General features: G+C 36.5%; 1 protein-coding gene across 1 annotated transcript in view; it reads left to right on the plus strand.

The window, feature by feature from the left end:
- KLF8 (Kruppel like factor 8) overlaps positions 1 to 27,007 on the plus strand; it is a 194,182-nt gene that overhangs the window by 160,869 nt on the left and 6,306 nt on the right. Inside the window, exons 3-5 of the mRNA XM_029931048.1 lie at positions 5,370 to 5,931; positions 10,502 to 10,613; positions 11,252 to 11,391. Coding sequence (XP_029786908.1) covers positions 5,370 to 5,931; positions 10,502 to 10,613; positions 11,252 to 11,391 — 814 coding nt within the window. The remainder of the gene's footprint in view (positions 1 to 5,369; positions 5,932 to 10,501; positions 10,614 to 11,251; positions 11,392 to 27,007) is intronic.

Consider the following 27,007-nt stretch of genomic DNA (forward strand, 5'->3'; position numbering starts at 1 on the left):
TATATATATACACACACACACTTGGTTGTCACTATCCTTTGTTTCTAGTTTCTGAATATTTCCTAGAAGTAAGATTTCTTGGACAAAATATCTGAGCAACTTTAGGGTTCATATTATATCATATACGTCTCCCCCATCCAATTTAATATTGTTAACCTTTTACATATATTCTCACATAATTGCATACTCTTTCTCTTTTACTCACTCTCATTCTATTCCTCTAACTCCCTGTGTCATTTTCTCTCATTTATTGCCTTTCAAAGTAGTTTGCATCAACAAACTTTACCCATACAAAATAAATGTCCAAAAAACGTTTGCATTTTTATACACCAATAATGAAGCAACAGAAAGAGATATGGAGAAACTGATCCCATACACAATGGCAAAAAAACCATAAAATACCTAGGAATAAACCTAACCAAAGATATAAAAGACCTGTACAATGAAAACTATAGAAAGCTTATGAGGGAAATTGAGAAGACACAAAGAAATGGAAAAACATTCTGTGCTCATGGATTGGAAGAATAAACATTGTTAAAATGTCATTATTACCTAAAGCAAACTACGCATTCAATGCAATCCCAATCAAAATTGCACCAGCATTCTTTGCAAAGCTAGAACAAACTATCCTAAATTTTGTATGGAACCATAAGAAACCCCGAATAGCCAAAGTAATATTGAAAAAGAAAACCAAAACGGGAGGCATCCCAATCCCTGACTTTAGCCTCTACTACAAAGCTGCCGTCATCAAGACAGTATGGTATTGGCACAAAAACAGACACATAGACCAATGGAATAGAAGAGAAAGCCCAGAACTGAGCCCACAAATGTAAGGACAATTAACCTTTGACAAAGCAGGAAAGAGTATCCAATGGAAAAAAGACAGCTTCTTTAACAGGTGGTGCTGGGAGAACTGGACAGCAAAATACAGAAGATTGAAACTAGGCCACTTTCTTACACCATTCACAAAAATAAACTCAAAATGGAGGAAAGACCTGAATGTGAGACAGGAAACCACAAAAACCCTTGAGGAGAAAGCAGGAAACGGCCTCCTTGACCTCAGTTGCGGCAATTTCCTCTTTGACACATCTGCAAAGGCAAAGGAATCAAGAACAAAAATGAACTATTGGGACCTCATCAAGATAAAAAGCTTCTGCACTACAACAGAAACAGTCAAAATAACTAATAGGAAACGTATGGAATGGGAAAAGATAGTTGCAAATGACATATAAGATAAAGGGCTAGTATCTGAAATCTACAAGGAATTCACCAAACTCCACACCCGACAAATGAGTAATCCAGTGAAGAAGTGGGCAGAAGACATGAATAGACACTTCTCCAAAGAGGACATCCAGATGGCCAACAGGCACATGAAACGATGCTCAACGTAACTCATCATCAGGGAAATACAAATCAAAACCACACTGAGATTCCACCTCACGCCGGTCAGAGTGGCTAAAATGAACAAATCAAGAGACTATAGATGCTGGTGAGTATGTGGAGAAATGAGTTCCCTCCTACACTGTTGGTGGGGATGTAAACTGGTGCAGCCGCTCTGGAAAACAGTGTGAAGGTTTCTCAAAAAAAAAACTATCAATAGAACTCCCCTATGATCCAGCAATAGCACTGCTGGGGATCTACCCAAGGGATACAGATGTGCTGATGCATAGGGGCACATGCATGCCAATGTTCACAGCAGCACTTTCAACAATAGCCAAATCATGGAAAGAGCCTAAATGTCTATCACCTGATGAATGGATCAAGAAGATGTGGTATATATATACAATGGAGTACTACATGGCAATGAGAAAGAATGAAATCTGGCCATTTGTAGCAAAGTGGATGGACCTCGAGGGTGTCATGATAAGCGAAATAAGTTAGGCAGAGAAGGATAGATACCATATGTTTTCACTCATATGTCTATCAGGAGGAACCTAACAGGGGACCATGGGAAGGGGAAGGGGGGGGGGAAGTAAGTTAGGGAAAGGGAGGGAGGCAAATCATGAGAGACTCTAGAATACTGAAAACAAACTGAGAGCTGAAGAGGGAGGAGGAAAGGAGATGGTGGATGATGGTCATGGAGGAGGGCACTTGTGGGGAAGAGTACTGGATGTTATATGGAGACCAACGTGGGAATAAAATTTTTAATAAAAAGAAAGAAAAAAAGAAACTTCACCCATAAATGATTCAGCATCTGTCACTTACAAATAACATTCTCTTACATAACTACATCAACATTACACCAAAGTAATTAACAATATTTTATAATATTATGTAATTGGGTCATATATTTCTTTTTTATGACTTATTTTAAATTTATTAAGTATGTTATTGGCCCCAAATACATTCGATCTTGATGAATGTTACATATAAGCTTTAGAAAAATGTGTATTTTACATTTTTTTGGTGTATTCTATAAATATCTATTAGACTAATTTGATTCTGATAGGGCTATTCAAGTTAACTATATTCCAAATAACTTTCTGGGTGCTTGATTTATCAGTTATTGAAATTTCCAACTATAATAGCAGATTTGTCTTTTCTTTTCTTTTTTCTTTTCCTTTTTCTTTTTTTTCTTTTTTCTTTTTCTTTCTTTCTTTTTTTTTTTTTTTTGCTTAGCCAAGCAAGGTTTATTTTTTAAAATTATGTTTTTATTTTTTAATAGTTTATTGTCAAATTGGTTTCCATATAACACCCAGTGCTTTTCCTCACAAGTGGCCTCCTCCATTACCACCACCTCCCTTCCCCTTTCTCCTTCCCCTTCAACCCTTGGTTCATTTTCAGTATTCAGTAGTCTCTCAGGTTTTGCGGCCCTCTCTCTCCCCAACTCTCTTTACCCCTTCCTCTCCCCATGGTCCCCTATTAGGTTTTTCCTGTTCTCATGTTAGACCTATGAGTGCAAACATATGGTATCTGTCCTTCTCTGCCTGACTTACTTTGCTTAGCATGACACCCTTGAAGTCCATCCACTTTGCTACAAATGGCCAGATTTCATTCTTTCTCATTGGCGTGTAATACTCCATTGTATGTATGTATGTATGTATGTATGTATGTGTGTATATATGTATGTATATATATATACATACCACATCTTCTTGATCCATTCATCAGGTGATGGACATTTAGGCTCTTTCCATGATTTGGTTATTGTTGACAGTGCTGCTGTGAACATTGGGGTACATTGCCCCTATGTGTCAGCACTTCTGTATCCCTTGGATACATCCCTAGCAGTGCTATTGCTGGGTCATAGGGGAGTTCTACTGACAGTTTTTTGAGGAACCTCCATACTGTTTTCCAGAGCGGTGCACCAGTTTACATCCCCACCAACAGTGTAGGAGGGTGCCATTTGAAGGACCTGAATGGGACACAGGAAACCATTAAAACCCTCGAGGATAAAGTAAGAAACAGCCTCCTTCAACTCAACTGCAACAATTTCCTACTCGACACATCCCCAAAGGCAAGGGAAATGAAAGCAAAAATGAAGTATTGGGACCTCATCAAGATAAAAAGCTTCTGCACTGCAAAGGAAATAATGAAGAAAACTAGTAGGCAACCGATGGAATGGGAAAAAATAGTTGCAAATGACATATCAGATAAAGGTCTAGTACCCAACATATACAAGGAACTCACCATACTCCACACCAAAAAATGAATAATTCAGTTAAGAAATGTGCAGAAGACATGAACAGACACTTCTCCAAAGAGGACATCCAATATCCAGTCAATATTCGAATTTTTCCAATCATCTCTTAAAGGTGTCACTATTATTTTTCTTGTTGCTTTCTTTATGGTCTCTTTGAATACAGTCTTATTCCTTCTTCAAACTATCCTTCATTGAGGAGCTAGTTAATTCCCAACAAAATAGCTGTGCATATGTAACTCCCCTCTTTGAAATGATTACATTTTATCTCCAAGCCTTTCTTTGAATTCAACCTTCCATCACATTCCAAATATAAAAAATAAAGGATAGTTTTATTCTGTATAAGGGATGCATTACTGAACATCTCTCATAATTCGAAACTCCTATAAACCAAATATAATTGTGACAGAGAATGAGATCTTAATTTTATTAACTGGATAATGTAGCACCACTATCTCCAAGGTCTTCTTCAAGGACTAGGGTGTTGTTTGGCAATGACATACACAGTTCACAATATCATTGACATTTACATTAATGGAATTTTAGGAGGTTTTTAATAAGGTTGAGGTTTTATGGGTTTTTAAAAGTATATATGGAAGGAGCCTAAATGTCCATCACCTGACGAATGGATCAAGAAGATGTGGTATATATTCACGATGGAGTACTACATGGCAATGAGAGGGAATGACATATGGCCCTTCGTAGGAAAGTGGATGGACCTTGAGGGTGTCATGCTGAGTGAAGTAAGCCAGGCAGAGAAGGACAGAAACCATATGTTTGCACTCATAGGTCTAGCAGGAAAACAAGAGAGACCTAATGGAGAACCAGGGGGAGCGGAGGAGGGAGAGAGAGTTGGGGAGAGAGAGGGATGCAGAACTTGAGAGACTATTGAATGCTGAGAATGAACTGAGGGTTGAAGGGGAAGGGGGAGGGGGGAAGAGAGGTGGTGGTGATGGTGGAGGGCACTTGGGGGGAAGAGCACTGGGTGTTGTATGGAAAACAATTTGACAATAAAATATTATGGAAAAAATATAAAAGTATATATTACCTATAATGTGACAATTCAATATATATATTTTTAATTTAAAAGTTTCACATTTTGATTTTACATATAATATAATTGACAATACTGCATCATTATATCCTAAGCATATTGTCTGTTGTCATATCTCTACAGACACAAAACATCTTTCTTACCCATTTTCTGCCTAAAGAATTCTCATTAATTATCTAAGATCCATATACAATAGCTCTTCCTCTTTGAAGCATTTTCTCATCTTGCCTAGAAAGAATGAATTTTTCCCTTTACCTTTTCTTAGATGTCTTGCATATATATCTGCTGCATCACTTATTATGGTGTGACTTATAAGCTATTCACATTAGTTCATCATTACTGTTAGTATGCATTTTGTGGCTAGACCCTTACATTTCCCCCATTGAGCTTAGCACAGTACTTATGGTTGATATTCAGAAAATGTTGACTTTAAGTAATCTTTCAGGATTATTACAAAGATTAAATGAAATAATTTGTATCAATTGCCTGATACAGTGCCTGGTACTAGTGTTTAGTAAAGTTTCCCTTCCTTTTTCCTCATACTCCTGCCTCATTTCTCTCAACTCCCTGTGTATTCTGTCCATGAGAAGAAAATATAGAATTCTTGATTCATTCTTCATATGACTTTTAAGGGTAATGACTATTTTGCACCTTTCATTTATTTATTTATTTTAGGTCACTGGATCCCTTCATATCAGAGATCCTCCTAAGACAGAAGACAGAGGAAATATGACATCTCCACCATTCCCAGATGCCAGTCCTATGGAGAACCCAGCACTATTTAGTGACATCAAGATTGAGCCCCCAGAAGAACTTCTGGCTAATGATTTCAACCTGCCCCAGGTGGAACCAGTTGACCTCTCTTTTCATAAGCCCAAGTCTCCTCTCCAGCCTGCCAGCATGCTGCAACCTCCAATATGCTCTCCCAAGCCACAGCCTGCTCTCCAGACATTTGTAGTGTCCACTTCATCTGACACAAGCACTTCAGCAAATATCTCCACTGTTCTGACTCCAGGTTCTATCATGGCCTCCTCTCAAGGCACTGGTGGCCAGCAAATCTTTCATGTTATTCACACCATCCCCTCAGTTAGATTGCCAAATAAGTTGCGTGGCATAGAGACCATCCCAGTAGTGGTACAGTCACTGCCCATGGTGTATACTAATTTGCCTGTTGATGAGGGGTCTGCAGCCATTACAGCCCCACTCATTGGAGGAGGTGGCAAAAATACTGGATCAGGTAAGCATTAGTGTGCCCCTTTCCTGGGCCTCAACTTCCTTAATTTATTCTCTTTTGGAATCATCCTATCTCCTATTTAATTTCATTCCCTTTAATAATTCTTGCATACAACTTCAAGAATAATTATTTGTAAACACAGTTTTTATCATGTCTCTTTAGTGCCTAATACAGTACAGTAACTGTCCTTTGTTTCATCCATGCTTCTCAACTTGGGGTATGCATATGTATTTTTAAATGTTTATTTATTATTTTTGAAAGAATGTAGGTGGGGGTGTAGAGAGGGGGGAAAGAGGTTCTTAAGGGGGCTCCACACTCACAGCAGTGAGCCCGATGTGGGGCTTGGACTCTCAAACTGCGAGACCATGACCTGAGCCCAAGTTGGATCCTCAACCAACTGAGCCACCGAGGTACCCTTGGGGTATGCATATTTTTGAGTGAAATACTATATATCTTTCTTGATCTTGTATGCTATTTGATAATAAGTAATTTAAAACATTTTATATCTTAAAATATTTTATTAATGAGAAACGTGTGCAATTTTAATAACCTTTTAAGATAAAACACAAATGTCAAAAATAGTTTTAAGCTTATTAAGGTACATACTCTGGGACTTTTAGGAAAATGTGTTTATTTGCCTATGCCATTAGGAATGCTTCTGTGGAAAAATTAAGAACATTTCTAGTGGCACATTTCTAGCCAGGCTTAGCACTTGCTTCTCCCAATACCATATCTATTCTCTTCCTTATTGGTAAAATAGTCTTCTTTGAAACATTACCATCTTCCCTTTGCTCGCCTTCATTTGACATCTATCATTCTCCATTTTACTTTTTATTTGCCTGTGTCACAAGTGTATGGGCATTCTTTTCAACCAAACTGCAAATTTCTCAAGGAGGAAACTATATTATTTCACATTGTGAATCTGTAGAGAACCTAACCCGGTGGTAGATAGTAGTTGTCTTGCAACAAATACTTCAATGAAAAAATTTGAAAACCTGTATAGGAGAGAGTTCACATGCTGTATCTTCCCTTTATGCTTAATTTAAAAAGTCAGTTCAGAATCCAGAAAGGAATAAACTAAGTCCTCCTTTCACCACGATTTTTCAGCCACCTAGTTCTCATTGTAGAGATGTGTCTACTTCAGTTTGTAATTGGAAGTGATCAAAAAAAATTATAGCCTCTGAAGTGGTTCAAAATGTCTAGCTTCACCACAGCTATACAGTTACACTCAGTTTTTGATGTTCTTCTTAGGAAGGACATTGGGAATTTGGTGTATAATGAAAAGAGTTAGGATAATGAGAAATTTCAAACACATATGAAAGGAGGAATTGATAAATTGAAAAGACCAAAACGGAGATATATGGGGGGATATGACTAAAAATAAATTCTTACTTCATTACAGAAAAAAACTTTCTGAGAGTTATTTTATCTTTGAAATTCAGTGCTTTGTAATCATTCGGTTACCAAATGTAGGAGCCTGAAAAAGCATACTAAGCATCAAGTTGCTGAGACTCCACAGTAGTGGGTTTTTTTTTTCTGATTTATAATGTTATTATTGTCTCATGTGCCTGTAGGCCATAGGGATGTCCTCTTTGGAGAAGTGTCTGTTCATGTCTTCTGCCCATTTCTTCACTGGGTTATTTGTTTTGTGGGTGTGGAGTTTGGTGAGTTCCTTGCAGATTTTGGATACTAGCCCTTTATCTGATATGTCATTTCCAACTAACTTTTCCCATTCTGGTGGTTGCCTATTAGTTTTCTTGATTGTTTCCTTTGCAGTGCAGAAGCTTTTTATCTTGATGAGGTCCCAAGAGTTTTCAGTTTTGCTTTCATTTCCCTTGCCTTTGGGGATGTGTCGAGTAGGAAATTGCTGCAGTTGAGGTCAAGGAGGTTGTTTCCTAGTTTCTCCTCAAGTATTTTGATGGTTTCCTGTCTCACATTCAGGTCCTTCAGCCATTTTGAGTTTCTTTTTGTGTATGGTGTAAGAAAGTGGTCTAGTTTCATTCTTCTGCATGTTCCTGTCCAGTTTTCCCAGCACCACCTGCTAAAGAGGCAGTCTTTTTTCCATCAGATACTCTTTCCTGCTTTGTCAAAAATTAATTGGCAGTACATTTGTGGGCCCAGTTCTGGGTTCCTATTCTATTCCATTGGTCTATGTGTCTGTTTTTGTGCTAATACCATACTGTCTTGATGATGACAGCTTTGTAGTAGAGGCTAAAGTCTGGGATTGTGATGCCTCCTGTTTTGGTTTTCTTTTTCAATATTACTTTGGCTATTCAGGGTTGTTTGTGGTTCCATATGAATTTGAGGAGTTTGTTCTAGCTTTGAGAAGAATGTTGGTGCAATTTTGATGGGGATTGCATTGAATGTGTAGATTGCTTTGGGTTGTAATGACATTTTCACAATGTTTATTCTTCTGATCCATGAACAGGGAATGTTTTTCCATTTCTTGGTGTCTTTTCAATATCTTTCATAAGTTTTCTATAGTTTTCATCATATAGGTCTTTTACATCCTCAGGGAAACGCAAATCAAAACCACACTGAGATGCCACCTCACGCCAGTCAGAGTGGCTAAAATAAATGAATCAAGAGACTATAGATGCTGGCGAGGGTGTGGAGAGACAGGCACCCTCCTACACTGTCAGTGGCATTGTAAACTGGTGAAGCTGCTCTTGAAAAGGGTGTGGAGATTCCTCAAAAAACTATCAATAGAACTCCCCTATGACCCAGCAATAGTACTGATAGGGATTTATCCAAGGGATACAGAAGTGCTGATGCATAGGAGCACATGTACCCCAATGTTCATAGCAGCACTGTCAACAATAGCCAAAACATGGAAAGAGCCTAAATGTCCATCACCTGATGAATGGATCAATAAGATGTGGTATATATACACAATGGAGTATTACATGGCAATGAGGAAGAATGAAATCTGGCCATTTGTAGCAAAATAGATGGACCTCAAGGGTGTCATGCTAAGCGAAATAAGTCAGGCAGAGAAGGACAGATACCATATGTTTGCACTCATAGGTCTAACATGAGAACAGGAGAAACTTAATGGAGGACCATGGGGAGGGGAAGAGTGAAAGAGAGTTGGGGAGAGAGAGGGATGCAAAACTTGAAGGACTATTGAATACTGAAAAGGAACTGAGGTTTGAAGGGGAAGGGGGAGGGGGGGAAAGAGGTGGTGGCCATGGAGGAGGGCACTTGTGGGGAAGAACACTGGGTGATATATAGAAACCAATTTGACAATAAACTATTTTTAAAAATTTAATTTAATTTAATTTTAAAAAATCCATTATCTACTAGTGGCTAATTATTGTAATGGTAAGTGTTTATCACCGTCTTTTTTTTTTTTTTTTGAGATTCTTCTGAGGGGGTTAATTAACATTTTGGTATAAGTTCTTCTATGAGAAAAGAGAGACAAACAAAAAGGGAAATAAGAAAAGTAAAATCCCTAGTGCGAATTTGCTAATATCAAGGCATTGATAGCATCAAGCAATGATGATGGGGCTTTTTATTGCAGTCACAATATCTATGAGTCCATCACAGCCACTCTAAATAAGCAAAATAGGTTTTAAAAGATTCAGTGTAATTTTAAGCTAAAACCATTAGCCCAATAGTCTTCAAAATGGTATGCTTACACCTTGGTTTGGAGGTTGGGGAGTGAGGAATGCACACAAAACTATTGGAACATAAGAAGAAAGTATCAACTTCCTATTTTTGTTTCTCACCCTTTACATGTTAGTTTTATTTTTTGTAATGTATACAACATTTTATTATGCTATGACACTTATAACATGTGCACACACACATTCAGAGACACACATACATAGTGAGATGTATTTACTTTTTAGTGAATCATACAAATTAGTTTATAGAGGCAACTGCACTAGCCAAATATTCCACCCCCCAACCTTATTGCCACCCTTAAGCTTCTTCTATGTAGAAATTTTGAAGCTGTGACTAGATATAGGAGATTGGTAACTATTTGATTGAGTTTTGTTAGGTATCAGAAACATCAGTGGTTAATAATAAGCTTCTCCTGACAAAGGCGGAAGAGATGTATGCTAAACATGTATCAAGCTAGGCACTAGTTATGCATTTCATCTTATTGATATGTTTCCATTTAGGGGCAAAAGAGGCCAAAGGAGTTCTTATCTCTGAGGTGAACTCAGGCATTGATCTTAGGGCATCCAGAGAACTATTCAGAAAGTTCAATTTGACAAGCACACATTAAGCCTGACTTTTAAGAAGACTTTCTGTTGTGGGGGCAGGAGATAGAAAGTAAAATCATACCCAGACCCTGTCTAATTTAACTTACTATCCTAGAGAAGCTCATTCCAGTGGTACTAGTATACTCTTTATTACTTTATCCTCAAAGGATTTTTAGCTATGCTAAAATTTTTTAAAGTTTTCTGTTCCTTCCATACATATACACTTCTTTCATCTTTACTTTTTCTTTCTTTCTATATCTTGTTGTACTTTTCACTGTGGGCCAAACTGGGAATCCTGAAAATGATAACAGAATCCCATGATAATTGTAGCCCATGCTGGTCTTTTTCTTTGTTTTTAGTGAAAGTTGACCCCACCTCCATGTCTTCACTGAAGATCCCAAGTGACAGTGAGGACAGTGCAATTAAGAGTGAATCTTCGGCTTTACAGTGTATTCAGGGACTACAGCAAAAGTGAGTACTTTTGTCTTTACCTCAGAACTGTCTCTGTATGTGTGTGTCTGTGGTAGAAGTGGAACAAATTCAATAGTAAGCATTTCATGATAATAAAATATAAGTAAATTGCCTTCCCAGCAAAGGTGTTAGTTTGTGTGCACACATGTGCATGGACATGCATGTTATGGCAGGGTTGTGTCCTAATTGTCCAGGCCATCAATTTTGCCTTTGAAAAATTTTCAAGTTTCCTATAAAGTACAGTTGCAAAGTGTTTCTCTCTGTAAGTTTAATGCATTCTTGTCTTCCAATGTTAGAACTTCTAAAGTCATTGTTTTGTGTTTTAACAACTATGTTGTATGAAAAAATACATTTATGGAAACGTAAAAATGAGACTTGTTAGAGTGCAATGCTCATGATGGGAACAAAAACTACCCAAGTAAATATTACCACCTCCCAGGACTTGCATTTACTGCAAAGAATGGCCTAGTTGAGGGAATTGCTTGAACTATTTCAATTATTTCTTCTCTTGAAGGCCTACTGTTAAATTTGCATTAATTAAATGCATGTATGAGGTGATCCCGCCACTTTATGTAAGTCCATTTTTTAACTTCCACGTTAAAATCATTCTTTGATCCTATCTCTCTTTCTTTGCTCAGACCATCAGCAATGACCCAAATGCAGGGAGAAGAGTCTCTTGATTTGAAGAGAAGACGGATTCACCAATGTGACTTTGCAGGATGCACCAAAGTGTACACCAAAAGCTCCCACCTGAAAGCCCACCGCAGAATCCATACAGGTCTGCCCACCTCCACTCCATCCCTGACATGCGCGCGTGCACACACACACACACACACACACACACACACACAGTCTCTGAGAGATCAGAAGAAAGAAAGTCCTGAAAAAAGACTGATCCATTTATACTCGTGTATAAGCTTCATTAATTGAATTTACTCTTCTGTCGTGTTCTTATTCACACGTGGCTTTTATAAAACCAACCTAAGAAAACACTAAGTCTGATGTCTTCTGAATAGGCATTACCCCACTGAGAACCTGTGGCTCTTTCTAATTGGCAAATTATGTTAAAATTAAGAGGCTAAGACATTACTCCTTCTCTTGTTACCACAGCCCCACAGGTTTTACTGAACATTAAAAAAACACAAAGACAGTTTAAACCAAGTGAAACTGAAGCAGGCTTTTGGAGCTAAGCACAATACACCAACCTATAACATGTTTTTGTTCACTAAAAAAAAAAGATTCACATTATTAAGAAATAATAAGTAAAGCAGACCTGGTGGGCATGTGCTAAGTTGGAGGGCACCTGTCCCCTCTGAAAGAGAATTGTCACTCAACTTCAACTAATTATTACCAAGTTCCCAAATTAAAAAAAAAACATATAATCAATACTTTTATGTGAAATACGCAAGATTTTGGATGTTGGCATATAGTTTAAAAAGTGTTATAGCACCATAGAGTCAAAGAAACCTGTATATGGGTCAGATGCTCCTTGTCAATTATTAGATTATACCCCCTGTTTATAGACTCCTCCTCAATCATTTCTAGCTCAGAAGTGAGGCTTGGACACCATGGATAAGAAAGGGGCCTTTCTTTCTTGTAAACATGCATTGCATTAACACTTGTTGTGTTAGGATTTGTATGGAAGAAACCAGAATCCTAGTTGCTGTGCCCTGAAGCTTTGAACAGCCTGAATTTCCAGGCTGCACTGTCCGAACATTCCTGTAACACTCTTTTTATTCATTGATGTTTTGTTTGCCTCTACTTCATGTAGAGTACAGGCTGATTCCACACACACATGTGTGAGTGTATATGTATGTGTGTGTATATATACGTATTTATGTGTATAAATATAAATATAAATTAAGCATTTAAACTTAGAATTTCAACATGTAAAAGAAGAATAGTTTACTGGACTTTCAAGTACCCTGCACCCAACTTTATAAATTATAACTGTATATGCCCAATTTTGCTTTTTCCATATACCTACTAACTCCCCTACTCTGCAGTGTATTATTTTGGAGAAAATTGCAGACATCATATAATCTTAGTCATAAATACTTCAAAATATATTTTAAAAGATATTTTTAAAAATAGGCACAATGTTATTATCACATACAAATTTCTGTATATCAATTTTCCTTAATATTGATATCACATTTATTAATATCAGATTTCCCCAACTGCCTAATAAACACTTTTTAAATATTTTTTCAAATGAAGATTTAAACAAGGCTTATATATTAAATAACTTTTTTTTCATTTTTATAGTTTATTGTCAAGGGCGTAATAGTTTATTCCAGGGCAAAAGGGTGTAGTTTGGTGTAGGTTGGTCTCCCCTCCACTGTAGGTCCTGCTGACTGCTCCCCAAGGCCCCGCCTTGATGGTGTTGGGGAGAAGAATGGTGGCGCCCCTTCCCTTCTCGAACCAAGCATTGCAAGCCACTCTTTTGGGTTTGATCTCCCTGTGCTGCGGGCAGGCCAAGTTGTATTTTCCAAGCCCCACCTAGTTTCCAAATCTTAGTCCACGCACTTTAATGCTATAGCCAGAGATGAGATGTACTCCTGCAGGTGGGCAGCTTCCTAGCTGGGGTTGAGTAGGAGGAGTCACTGAGCAGTTTTCTCCTGGCTCTGCGAGGAATCAGCCTGCAGAGCCCAAGGAAATTGTGCCAGCCAAGGGGACGGATTTCTCTCCCCTTGCCCAATGGTTATAAATGGATTGATAGGATCCCTCTCTGTCCTGGGCCGAGGTTTTTCTCTTCTCTAGAGACAGCTCTATGAATGTTTTCAGCCTCTCTTTCTCGTCCCCTCGTTTCTCCAGGGCTCTGCGTGCTCTCTGCCACTCAGACGGCTCTCTGAGGCTCTGTGTGCTATTTGAAACTCTGTGCTGGAGCAAAGACTCCCTCCCCTCCGAGCCCCAGCAGGTTTTTATTTCCCCAGTTCGCACTTACTCAGGCACCTATGAGACTATCTTCTTTGTGGACTCTGTGTGTTTTCCTCCCACTCTTGCAGATCACAGTATTGTGGCTTCAGGCCTTCTTAGTTTGATAGACGCAGGCAGGTGAAAATTACAGAGCTCCCTACTTCACCATCTTGCCCTAAGCCCTTCTTGAATAATTTAATCAATAAGAGAAGGAGCCAGCTATGCCAAAAGTTTGAGGAAATAGTGTTCTCTGCTAGGCATAATACAGAAGCTGTGATACGGGATTAAGCTTGCCTTCTTTTAATAAGTGACAGAAGATCAGCATAACTGGGTATATTGAATACAGTCCTTGATGGGAGAAGCCTTCAGATGCAAGAGTGAAAGGGGAAAGACCACTTAAGAGGCTACAGTAATGACCCAGGCAAAAAATGGTAAAAGACTGACTAGTATGTTGGGAGTGAGTATGGAACAAAAGAAGTGAGAGTATTGAGATTGAAAAGACAATTATTATTCTCATATTTCTGTTTTGAGGGGCTGTGTAAACAGAGGTGTCATTTACAGAGATAGGGAGTTTGCCAATGATGAACACAGTAATTTGGAAAATCCCCTTGTAATCAAACCTTGTATTCAGCAAAGGTATACCTTTCTCTATTCTTGGTATTCCACATGTTCTTTAGATCTGAGGTAGCTTCAGAAAATACCTGCTCCACTGATGTCCAAAGATTAGAGTTCATTGCAAGGGGCCTAGAGAATAATATCCCTGTCTCTGGTAGATATTTTCTCAGCAGAAAACCATGAGATTTGTGTTTATTTGGATACCACTTCTAGTATACACTGCAGCCATTCATCTCCAGAGCTTAAAATTATACAAAGCAAGAGATGCAGATACCACAATTTCTATTAAACATAACTTTCAAGTTCTAATTTTAAGGATGGAACCACCCAATCACCCTGGCTCAAAATTTATCATTGATTTTTAACATTCTTTTATGTTCTCAGTTATTTGTTTCTGGAGTTCTATTATTTCTTTCTTCAAATAGTTCTTTTATTGAGGATATAGACAATATATGCCAAGAGCATATATTGTGAAGCTAAATTGTTTGGATTTGACATCCCAGTCTACCATCATTACCTGAAAGTTACTTCACCTTTTTATGCCTTGGTTTTATTATCTAGTTTTATTATCAATTATCTGCATATTAATAGTGGGAAACACTTAGAATAGTATTTGGCCTATAGTAAACACTCAACAAACATTAGCTACTATTAAGGTTCTCTCAGTTCCAGGCTCAATGCCACACCCCTTAGCCTTTTTGTCTTGATTATTTCTCTTGTCTCCCAACTTTGATTAACTATAGTTGAAAATTAAAATTGTATATGTTCGAGGTAGAGGACAATGGTGGTGGAGTAAGAGGACCCTAGGTTCACCATGTCCCATGAACACACCCAGATAATGATCAAATCAACCTAAATATTCCAGAAATATACCTGAAGACATAAAGAACAAATTACAAAACTAAAGGGAGAGAGGTCACATCAGAGAAGGTAGGAAGTGTGGTCAAATGATTTAGAAACAAAACATATTACTGGTGCTGCAGAGGGGAGGGATCCATGGTTTCTACAACAGAGAAAGTTGGGAGAGGGCCACACAGGGGAATACACAAGGAAAGTATTTACCCAAAGCATTGGCTTGGAAAAATGAAGGGGCTAAATTTCCTGAGTTCATGCAGCCAGAAGGGGTTAGAGCTTGGACTTTTAAAGGTCAGCAAGCTTGGCTGGGATATAGCAAAAGGCACTGCTCTGCTCCTGTAGAGAAGGCCAGCAAAACACCTAAGGGTAGCCGGCATGGAAACAGTGAACTGAAGAGTGCTTTGGGCACTGAGCAGGGATATTATTTGCCTTTCTCAGAATAAGTCCCTGAGAGACAGCACTCCAGGAACAAAGGAAGTGGCAGGTGTCACTTTCTTTATCCACCCCTCAGCATAAACACAGAGCCACCTGCAGGAAGCAGCATAGTGCAGACACTGGCTGACTAACTTTCATACACAAAGCCCTATTCTCCTGCACACAGGTGGTTCTGTCCTTTCCAATCACACTTGCCTCAGTCCTTGTACAGTAGGCCCTTCTTCTAGAAGATTAGCACAAATACCTGCCCACACCACATCTCCTAACCAGAGAGCATTGTAGGGCCTCAGTACCAGTAAACATGGTGACAGATCTCATTTCACAAGCAGACCAAGCACAGCTAGTTGAAACTTGCCACATTCAAGCCAGGAACCAAACACTAACAACAGCAGATAAGGAGAGTCTCAGCAAATGACTGACCTGGAGGATAAAGCAGACAAAACACAACAGCAGTACACATGCAAAACATACCAGGGATACTCATTCAAGTGCCAAGTCCTGACATTGTGTGACTTCTTCATAAGGCCATTACTTTCCTGAACAGGAAACAAAACTTGCTTTTCTAACACACAGAAGAAGGCAGAGACAAAGACAAAATTCAAACCCAGAGAAATTTATCCCAAAAGAAAGAAAAAGGTAAGGCTAAACCCAGAAATCTAACTGAAACATATACAAGAAAATTCCTGATTTAAAGAAACAATGATAAGTATACACACTGGGCTTGAGAAAAGTACATAAGCCTTTCAGTGAGATACTTATGACAGAAACAAAGAGTTAAAAAATAATCAATTAGAGATGAAGAGTGCAATAAATGAGATTAAAAACATGCTTGATGCAAGAACAGCAGGATGGAAGAAGTAGAGGAATGAATTAGTGACTTAGATGACAAAGTAATGGAAAATAATGAAGCTGAACAAAAGAGAGGAAGAATTATACAACATGTGAACAGACTTAAGGAATTCAGTAACTCCATCAAATGCAATAATATTTGTACTATAGGAGACCCAGAAGAAGCACAGAGAGTAAAGGAAGAAGAAAATTTATTTGAAGAAAAATAGCTGAAAATTTCCTAATCTAAGAAAGGAAACAGACATTCAGATCCAGGAGACACAGGGAGCTCCCATAAAAATCAACAAGAGCATGCTATCGCCAAGACATATTGTAATTAAATTTGCAAAATATAGTGACAAAGAAAACATATTAAAAGGAGCAAGAGAAAAAAAGTTCTTAATTTACAAGGAAAACCTGTAAGAATATCCAGGGATTTCTCAACAGAAATGTGGCAAGCCAGAGGGAGTGGAATGGTATATTCAAAGTATTAAATGGTAAAAATCTGAGGCAAGCATACCCCATCCACGAATACTATCATTCATAATAGGAGTGATAACGAGTTTCTGGTGCAAAACCTGAATAGCACCATGCAAAGAATGAAATTTGAACATTTTCTTGCACCATACAAAGAATTAAGTCAAAATGGATGAAAGACCTAAATTCAAGACAGGAAACCATTATAATCCTAGAGGAGAATACAGGCAGTAACCTCTTTGATATTGGCCATAGCAACTTTTTACTAGATATGCCTCATGAGGCAAGAGAAACAAAAATAATAATAAATTACTGGCACTTCATCACAATGAAAAGCCTCTCCACAGTAAAGGAAACAAACAAAATAACCTAAAAGACAACCTATGGAATGGGAGAAAATATTTCCAAATAACATGTCTGGTAAAGGGTTACTATCCAAAATATATAAAGAACTTGTGGTCATGGAGAGAGGCACTTGTGGGGAAGGGCACTGGGTGTTATATGGAAACCAACTTGGTAATAAACTATTAATAAAAAAAATGAGTAGAGAGAACAGAGGAAAAAATATATAAAGAACTTAAAGTAGTCAACACCATACCAACAAGTAATCCAGCTAACAAATGGCCAGAAGATATGAACAGATACTTTTTTCCAAAGAACACAGAAGATGCCCAATGGACACATGAAAAGATGCTCAACATCACTGATCATCAGGGAAATACAAAAACTACAATGAGATATTACCTCACACCTTTCAGAATGGCTAAAAGTAACAAAACAGGAAATAATAGGTGTTGGTGAGGATGTGGAGAAAGGGAAATCCTTTTGCACTGTCGGTGGGAATGCAGACTGGTGCAGTTACTCTGGAAAACACTGTGGAGATTCCTCAGAATGTTAAAGATAGAACTACGATATGATCCAGCAATTATACTATTAAGCATTTATGTAAAAAATACACAAATACTGATTTGAAGGGATAAATGCATCCTGATGTTTATAGCAGCATTATCAACAATAGCCAAATTATGGAAAGAGTCCAAATGTCCATTGACTGATGAATGGATAAAGAAGATGTGGTATGTATATAAATTTCAATATTACTCAGCGATCAAAAAGAATGAAATCTTGCCATTTGCAATACTGTGGATGGAACTAGAGAGTATTATGAAATGTGAAATATGTCTGTTAGAGAAAGACAAATACTATATGATTTTACTCATATGTGGAATTTAAAAATCAAAACAATGATCATAGGAGAAAAGAAGAGAAAAGGAAACCAGGAAAAAAAGCTTTTACCTGTAGAGAACAGACTGATGTTTACCAGAGGGCAGGTGGGTGGGAAGATGGGTTAAACTGGTGATGGGAATTAAGGAGTGCACTTGTGATGAGCGCCAGGTGTTGTTTGGAAGTGTTGAATCACTGATTTCTGCACCTGAAACTAATATTATTATATGTTAATTAACTGGAATTAAATTTAAAAAAGAAGCGTATAGGAATAACTGCATACTTAACACATGGAAAATTTCTGTCAAGTAATATCTGCTTTCATTAAGATATAAGTGTATGTAAACTTATGTGTAGAAAGATATGATAGTAGCAGTATGCTTAACTCATTGGAATTATCATGTGTATAATGCATCCTTCAACTAATGTCTTCTTTGTGTAAGGTACAGGTGTTTGTAAATGTATGTGTAGAAGTATATGGGGATAGCTGCATGCTTAACACTCTGAAACCATGCTATGTATAATCTGTCTTTCAAGTATCATCTTCTTTCATTAAAAGTTTCTACCCATACCTATAAATGCATATGGGAATAGTCATATGCTTAAGTCATTGAAACTACACTATACATAAGTCATCATTCAAGTAACTTCTTTCATTGATATAGATGTGTTTATAAATGTATGTGTAGAAGCATGTGGGAATAGACCTATTCTTACTTGAATGAAACTAAATGGTGTATAATGTATATTTCAAGTGGCACCTTTTTTTAAATCAAGATATATGTGTTTGTAAACATATGTTAGAAGCATATAGGAAGAGCCCTGTCTTATCTCACTGAAACTACACTGTGTATAATACCTAATTCAAATAACATCTTTTTTTCATTAATATATGTGTGTTTGTAAATTGATGCACCAGAAGTACAAAGGAAGAGCCTGTTGCTTCGCACATTGAAATTACACTGTATAAACTGTTATCCAAGTAACATCTTCTTTCAGTAATATTAACCCACTAACACCTTACCCCCTCTAATCCTAGCCATATCCTTAACACTAACCTTAACTCCTAGTACCTAAACCTAAACCTAAATCCTAACCTCTATCCCTAACCCTAAACTTAACCCTAAATCTAACCCTCTGGTTTTAGAGGGTTACAGTTTTCTAAACCACAGGATACTAGGCACATATCCTTACACTGGCCCTAAACCTAACCCTATCCCTACATCTGAGAAGAAAGAAAGTGGAATGTATATGTACACACACACACACACACACACACACACACACACAATGGAATATTACTCAGTGGTTTCAAAAAAGAATGAAATCTTGCCATTAGCAATGACATGGATGGAGATAGAGAAATGTATGCTAACTGAAATGACGCAGTCACAGAAAGACAATAACATGTGATTTGGAATTTAAGAAAGAAAACAAATGAAAAAAAGAGGGTAAGAAAAATAGGCAAACTCGGAAACAGACCCTTAACTGTAGAGAAATAACTAATGGTTACCAGAGGGGAGGTGGATAGGGATATCTTTTAAATAGTTGATAGGATTAAGGAGTGCACTTGTTGTGCTGAACACCAGGTGTTGTATGGGAGCATTGAATCACTATTTTATACACCTGAAAAAATATTACAAATATGGTAGCTAACTTGAATTTAAATAAAAACATTAAATAGAATTTCCCAGGCAAACAAAAGCTAAAGCAGTTCAGGACTAGTGCAACAGGCATGCAGGAAAAATTAAAAGGAACTTGTTGAGTGCAAAGGAGAGGCCAAAAGTGACAAAGACAAGAAAAAAATCAAAGAAAATCTCCAGAAACAATGACAAAATAAGTAAAATGTCACTAGTACACTCCTATCGATAATTATTTTGAATGTAAATGGACTAAACACTACAAACAAATGATAAGGGGTCAGAATGGATTTTAAAAAACACAAGACCCATCTATTTGCTGCCAACAAGAGACTAATTTTAGACCTAAAAATACCTGCGGAATGAAAGTGAGGTGATGAAGAAAATTTATTATGTAAACGGGTGTCAAAAGAAAGCCAAAGTATCAATACTTACATTAGACTAACTAGATGTAAAACAAAGACTGCAACAAGGAAAAATAAGGGGGGACTATATGAAGATAAAAAGGACAATAGAACAAGAATATATAATCATTGTAAATATTTATGCACCCAACATGAGAGCACCCAGTTATATAAAATAATGACAAATATTAAAAAAACTAATTTATAATAATACAATATTAACTCCCCACTTACATCAATGGAGAGAAGAACTAAACAGAAAATCAACAAAGAAACAATGGCTTTCAATGACAAACTGCACCAGATATATTCAGGACATTCAATCCTAGAACAACAGAATACACATTCTTTTCAAGTGCACTTGCAACATTCTCCAGAATAGATCACTATTAGATCACAAAACAGACCTCAAAAAATTTTTAAAAAATGGAAACCATACTATGCAGCTTTTCTGATGACAATGGTATGAAACTAGAAGTCATCCATAAGGAAAACTATAGAGAGAACACAAATACATGGAGGTGAAACAACATGCTACTTAACAATAAATGGGTCAACCAGACAAAAAAAATTTAAAAGTACATAGAAACAAATGAAAATGAAAACACAATGGTCCCAAACCTTTGAGATACTGCAAAAGCAGTGCTAAGAGGAAAGTATACATCAATACAGGCCTATCTCAGAAGCAAGAAAAATCTCAAACAACCCAACCTTACACCTAAAGGAGCTACTAAAACAACAACAACAACAACAGCAACAACAGCAAAACCCTAACCTAGCATAAGGAAGGAAATAATAAAGATTAGAGCAGAAATAAATAATATAGAAACAAAAACAAAAAACAATAGAACAGATCAATGAAAACAACACCTGGCTCTTTGACAAATTAATGAAACTGATAAGCCTCTAGCCAAATTCATCAAAAAGAGAAAGGACCCAATTAAATAAAATCACAAATGAGAGAGGAGAAATAACAACCAACACCACAGAAATACAAACCTTTATAATTTTATGAGAAAATGATGTGCCAAAAAATTGGACAAACTTGGGAGAAATGGGTGATTTCCTAGAAACATATAAACTACCAAAATTGAAACAGCAAGAAATAGACAACTTGAACAGACCAATAACCAGAATACAGAACTGAATCGGTAATCAAAGACTGCTAACAAACAAAACTCCAGGACCAGGTGGCTATACAGGAAAATTACACCAAACATTTAAAAAGAGCTAACACTTATTTTTCATAAACTATTCAAAATAAATAGGAAAGGATAGAAAACTTTCAAATTAATATTATGAGGCAAGCATTATCCTGTTACCAAAACCAGAAAAGCCAATTATAAAAAGGGAACTACCAGCCAATATCCTTAATACAGATGCAAAAATTCTCAGTAAAATACTAGCAAACCAAATCCAACAATACATTAAAAAATTATTCACCACAATCAAGTGGGATTTATTCCTGGGTAACAATGCTGGCTTAATATTCACAAATCAACCAATTTGTTCCACCACATTAATAAAATAAATTATAAGAACCATACTACCATTTCAATCGATGCAGGAAAAAACATTTGACAAACTACAACATCCATTCATGATAAAATCCCTCAACAAGGTAGGATTAGAGAGAGCATACCTCAACGTAATGAAAGCCATCTATGAAAGATATCGACAGCTAATAGCATACTGAATATGGAAAAATCAGAGCTTTAGCTCCACAGTCAGGAAAAAGAGACTGTTGTCAACTAACACCACTGTTATTTAACATAATACTAGAAGTCCTAGCCACAAGAATCAGACATGAAAAAGAAATAAAATGCATACAAATCAGCAAGCAAGGAGTAAAACTTACACTATTTGTAGATGATACGGTACTCTATGTAGAAAACCTGAGAGTCTCCCTCCACCAAAAACCTGATAGAACTGATAAATGAATTGTGCAAAGTTGTAGGATACAAAATCAATATATGTAAATCTGTTGCATTTTTATCTGACAATAATGAATCAACAGAAAGAGAAATTAACAAAACAGAAACATTTACAACTGCACCAAAACCAATAAGATACATAGGAATGAATGTAACCAAAGAGGTCAAAGACCCATATTCTGAAAAGTATAAACACTCAAGAAAGAAATAGAAAATGACAGAAATAAATGAAAAGAAATTCCATGCTCATGGATTTAAAGAAAAAATATTGTTAAAGTTACACTACACAAGGAAATCAACACATTAAATGAAATCTATGTCAAAATTAAAACAGCATTTTTCAGAGTTAGAACAACTATTCCTAAACTTTGTATGGAACCACACAAGACCTCGAATAGACAAAACACCCAAGAGAAAGAAAAGTTGGAGGCATCACAATTCTGAACTTCAAGCTATATTAAAAAGCATTAGTAATCAAAACAGTATGGTACTGGCACAAAAATAGACACTTAGATATAACAGAATAGAAGACCCAGAAATGAACGCACAACTATATAGCCAATTGATCTTCAAAAAAGTAGAAAAGAATTTCAAATAGGATGAAGAATTCCTCTTCAACAAATGGTGTTGGGAAAACTGGACAGCAATATTTCTTACACCATACAAACAATAAATTCAAAATGGATTAAATGCCTAAATCTGAGAACTGAAACCATAAAAGTTTTAGAGAAGAACACAGGCAGTACTTTCTTTGATATCAGCCAATGAAACCTTCTAGATCTCTCTCCTAACACAAGGAAACAAAAGCAAAAATACACTGTTAGGGCTACATCGAAATGAAAAGCTTCTGCACAACAAAGTAAAAAATCAATAAAACAGAAGGTAACCTATAGAATGGGAGGAGATATTTGCAAATGACATACCTGATAAGGGGTTAGTATCCAATATTCATAAAGAACTTACACAACTAATCACCCAAGCAAGGAATAATCCAATTAAAAATGGGCAGAGACATAAATATTTTTCCAATGAATACACACAGATGGCCACCAGGCATATGAAAAGATACTCAACATCCCATATAATCAGGGATACAAATCACAACCATGATGAGATATATCACCTTACACCAATCAGAATGGCTAAAATCAACAATACAAGAAACAACAGGTGTTGGCGAGTATGTGGAGAAAAAAGAACACTTTGCACTGTTGGTGGGAATGCACACTGGTGCAGCTACTCTGGAAAACAGTATGGAGGTTCCTCAAAAATTAAAAATAGAATTACCGTATGGTCCAATGATCACACTACTAGGTATTTAGACGATGAATACAAAAATACTAATTCAAATGAATGCATGCAACCTGATCTTATAGCAGCATTATCTACAAGAGGCACATTATGGAAACAGCCCAAGTGTCCACTGACTGCTGAATGGATGAAGAATATGTAGTGTGTATATGTGTGTGTATGTATGTGTGTGTGTATATATATATACTTGTATATATAATATATCTATATTGTGTATATATAATACACACACACACATATATATATATTGTGTATATTTATATATACACACAATGGAATATTACTCAGTCTTAAAATAGAATGAAATCTTGCCATTTGCAATGATATGGATGGACCTAGAGAGTATTATCCTAAGCAAAGTAAGTCAATCAGAGAAATGCAAATACCATATGATTTCACTCATGTGAGGAATTTAAGAAACAAACAAGCATAAGGAAAAATGAGAAACACATTCTTAACTGTAGAGAACAAAGTGATTGTGAGGGGATGTTAAATAGGTGATGGGGATTAAGGAGTGCACTTGTTGTGATGAACAATAGTTGCATGGAAGTGCTGAATCGCTATATTGTATACCTGGAATTAACATTACACTGTGTGTTAAGTAATTGGAATTTAAATAAAAAACTTGAAAAAAACATAAGTAAAATTGTATATATTTAATATATGCCATTTTGTGATATGATATATGTATACATTATGAAATATTCACCACAATCAAGTTACTTAACATATCCCTTACCTCATAGTTACTTTCTAGGTGATGGAAACACCTTATACCCTTTGAGCGAACTTCAAGTATACAGTACAATGTTGTTAACTATAGTCAAATGGTTTTACATGAGATCTCCAGGACTTATGTATCCTGCAAAACTAACTCTTTATACCACCTATCAAATCTCACATACACCCCACCATACTCTTAAAAAATATTTTTATTTTATTTTAAATTGCAGTATAGTTAATATTCCATGTTATATTAGTTTAAGATTTGCAAAATAGTGAATCAACAACAACATACATCACACAGGGCTAATCACAACAGGTGCACTCCTTAATTTCCATTACACCTTTAACTCACCCAAACCTACCTCCCCTCTGGTAACCATCAAATTGTTCTCTGTAATTAGTTTGTTTCTTGGTTTGTCTCTTTCTCCTTTTTCCCCTTTACTTACTTGTTTCCTAAGCTCTACATATGAATGAAATGATATAGTATTTGTCTTTCTCTGACTGACTTATTTCACCACAAATGTATATGTTATATATTTATTGCTGGTTATTGGGCTGCTCAAGTTTTCTATTTCTTCCTGTTTCAGTTTTGGTAGTTTATATGTTTCTAGAAATTTATTCACTTCTTCCAAGTTGTCTAGTTTGTTAGCATGTAGTTTTTCATAATTTTCTCTTATAATGGTTTGTATTTCTGTGGCATTGGTCATTATTTCTCTTCTCTCATTTGTGATTTTAAATATATGTGTACTTTTCATTTTCTTTCTGATAATTATGTGTAGGGGTTTATAAATTTTGTGAATTTTTTCAAAGAACCACGTCCTTATTTATATCTTCTAACTTTTTTCTACATCATTTATTTGTCCTCTAACTTTTTTATTATTTCATTTCTTCTACTAGCTTTGGGCTTGTTTGTTGTTCTTTTTCTAGCTTTTTTTTAGGTGTAAGGATAGATTGTTTATTTGAGATTTTTCTTCTTCTTGAAGTCACCTGGTATTGCTATATATTTCCCTCTTAAGACCACTTTTGCTGCATCTCAATATGTGGAGTATTGTGTTGTCATTTTCATGGGTTTCCCTGTGTGTTTTTTTTTTTATTTTATTTTCTGGTTGACCCACTCATTGTTTAGTAGTATGTTGTGAAACCTCCTTGTATCATTTTTTTTTTGCAAATGACTCCACTTATTTTATTTAGATTCTTGACTTACACATTTTAAAATACAAGAGTTGTGCATGCTGTTGGGAAAATACTAATACTCTAGAAAGACTCCATTCACATTTTTCTCTCTTAGGATTCTGCCACTTTTAAACACCTGTTGTATTTCCTTATCGACCATTTTACAGGTCCCAAAATACATAGGTAACATTCACTAATATATATACATGTTTTCATTTTGACAAACTTTACTGAAGTACAATTTCCATAATATAGAATTCACCAATCTTAAGTTTAGTGTTTTGCGAATTTTAAAAAATGTATGTATACCTCTGTCTTATCTAGTTTTCAAATATAAGAATGAGATCATGTTGTATGTACTATTCTGCAGCTGGTTTAGGCATTCAGTAAAGTCAGGGATTTTTTTTTCAGGACACTGACTTCTTTTTAAATTATTGCATAGTTCCTTAGTATGGATGGATACCAGTAACTTATTGAACTATATCCTTTTAGAATCCTTACACATTTCTCAATTCAAATGGAGTAATGAAAATCCTTTTCTATTTATATTTGACATTTGATTTTATTTCTTTTATAGTTTATTGTCAAGGTGGTTTCCATATAACACCCAGTGCTCTTCCTCACAAGTACCCTCTTCCATGTCCATCACCCCCCTACCACTTCCCCCCTCCCCCTTCAGCCCTCAGTTTGTTTTCAGTATTCAAGAGTCTCTCATGACTTGCCTCCCTTCTTCTCTCTCCCTCTTCTTTCCCCATCCCGTCCCCATGGTTCTCTGTTAAGTTTCTCCTGTTAGACTTATGAGTGAAAATATATGGTATCTGTCCATGTCTGCCTGACTTATTTCACTTAACATGACACCCTCGAGTTCCATCTACATTGAGACGAATGGCCAAATTTCATTCTTTCTCAATGCCATGTAGCATTCCACATCTTCTTGATCCATTCATCAGTTGATGGACATTTAGGCTCTTTCCATGATTTGGCTATTGTTGAAAGTGCTGCTATGAACATTGGATCACATGTGCCCCTATGCATCAGCACTTTTGTATCCCTTGGATAAATCCCCAGCAGTGCTATTGCTGGGTCATAGGGGAGTTCTATTGATAGTTTTTTGAGGAACCTCCGCTTTTCCAGAGTGGCTGTACCAGTTTACAGTCCCACCAACAGTGCAGGAGGGTGCCCATTTCTCCACAACCTTGCCAGAATCTATAGTCTCCTGATTTGCTCATTTTAGCCACTCTGACTGGCATGAGGTGGTATCTCAGTGTGGTTTTGATTTGTATTTCCCTGATGATGAGGGACACTGAGCATCATTTTATGTGTCTGTTGGCCATCTGGATGTCCTCTTTGGAGAAATGTCTATTCATGTCTTCTGCCCATTTCTTCATTGGATTATTTGTTTTCCGTGTGTGCAGTTTGGTGAGTTCTTGTAGACTTTGTATACTAGCCCTTTGTCTGATATGTCATTTGCAACTATCTTTTGCCATTTCTTCAGTTGCCTATCAGTTTTCTTGATTGTTACCTTTGCAGTGCCAAAGGTTTTTATCTTGATGAGGTCCCAATAGTTTATTTTTGCTCTAGAATCCCTTGCCTTTGGGGGATGTGTCCAGGAGCATATTGTTGCAGTTGAAGTCAAGGAGGCTGTTTCCTGCTTTCTCAATTTTCTGTTTATCTGATCTCTCCATTGATATTAGTGGGGTGTTAAAGCAAATTATTGTATTATTGTCAATTAGTTCATTTACATTTGTGTTTAATTGTTTTATGTATTTGTGTGATCCCATATCAGGTGCATAAATATTTCCAATTTTATATCTTCTTGTTTGATTTTCTCTTTATGATTATATAGTCCCTTT

The sequence above is a fragment of the Suricata suricatta genome, chromosome X (assembly GCF_006229205.1).
Source record: "Suricata suricatta isolate VVHF042 chromosome X, meerkat_22Aug2017_6uvM2_HiC, whole genome shotgun sequence".
Classification (NCBI taxonomy): domain Eukaryota; kingdom Metazoa; phylum Chordata; class Mammalia; order Carnivora; family Herpestidae; genus Suricata; species Suricata suricatta.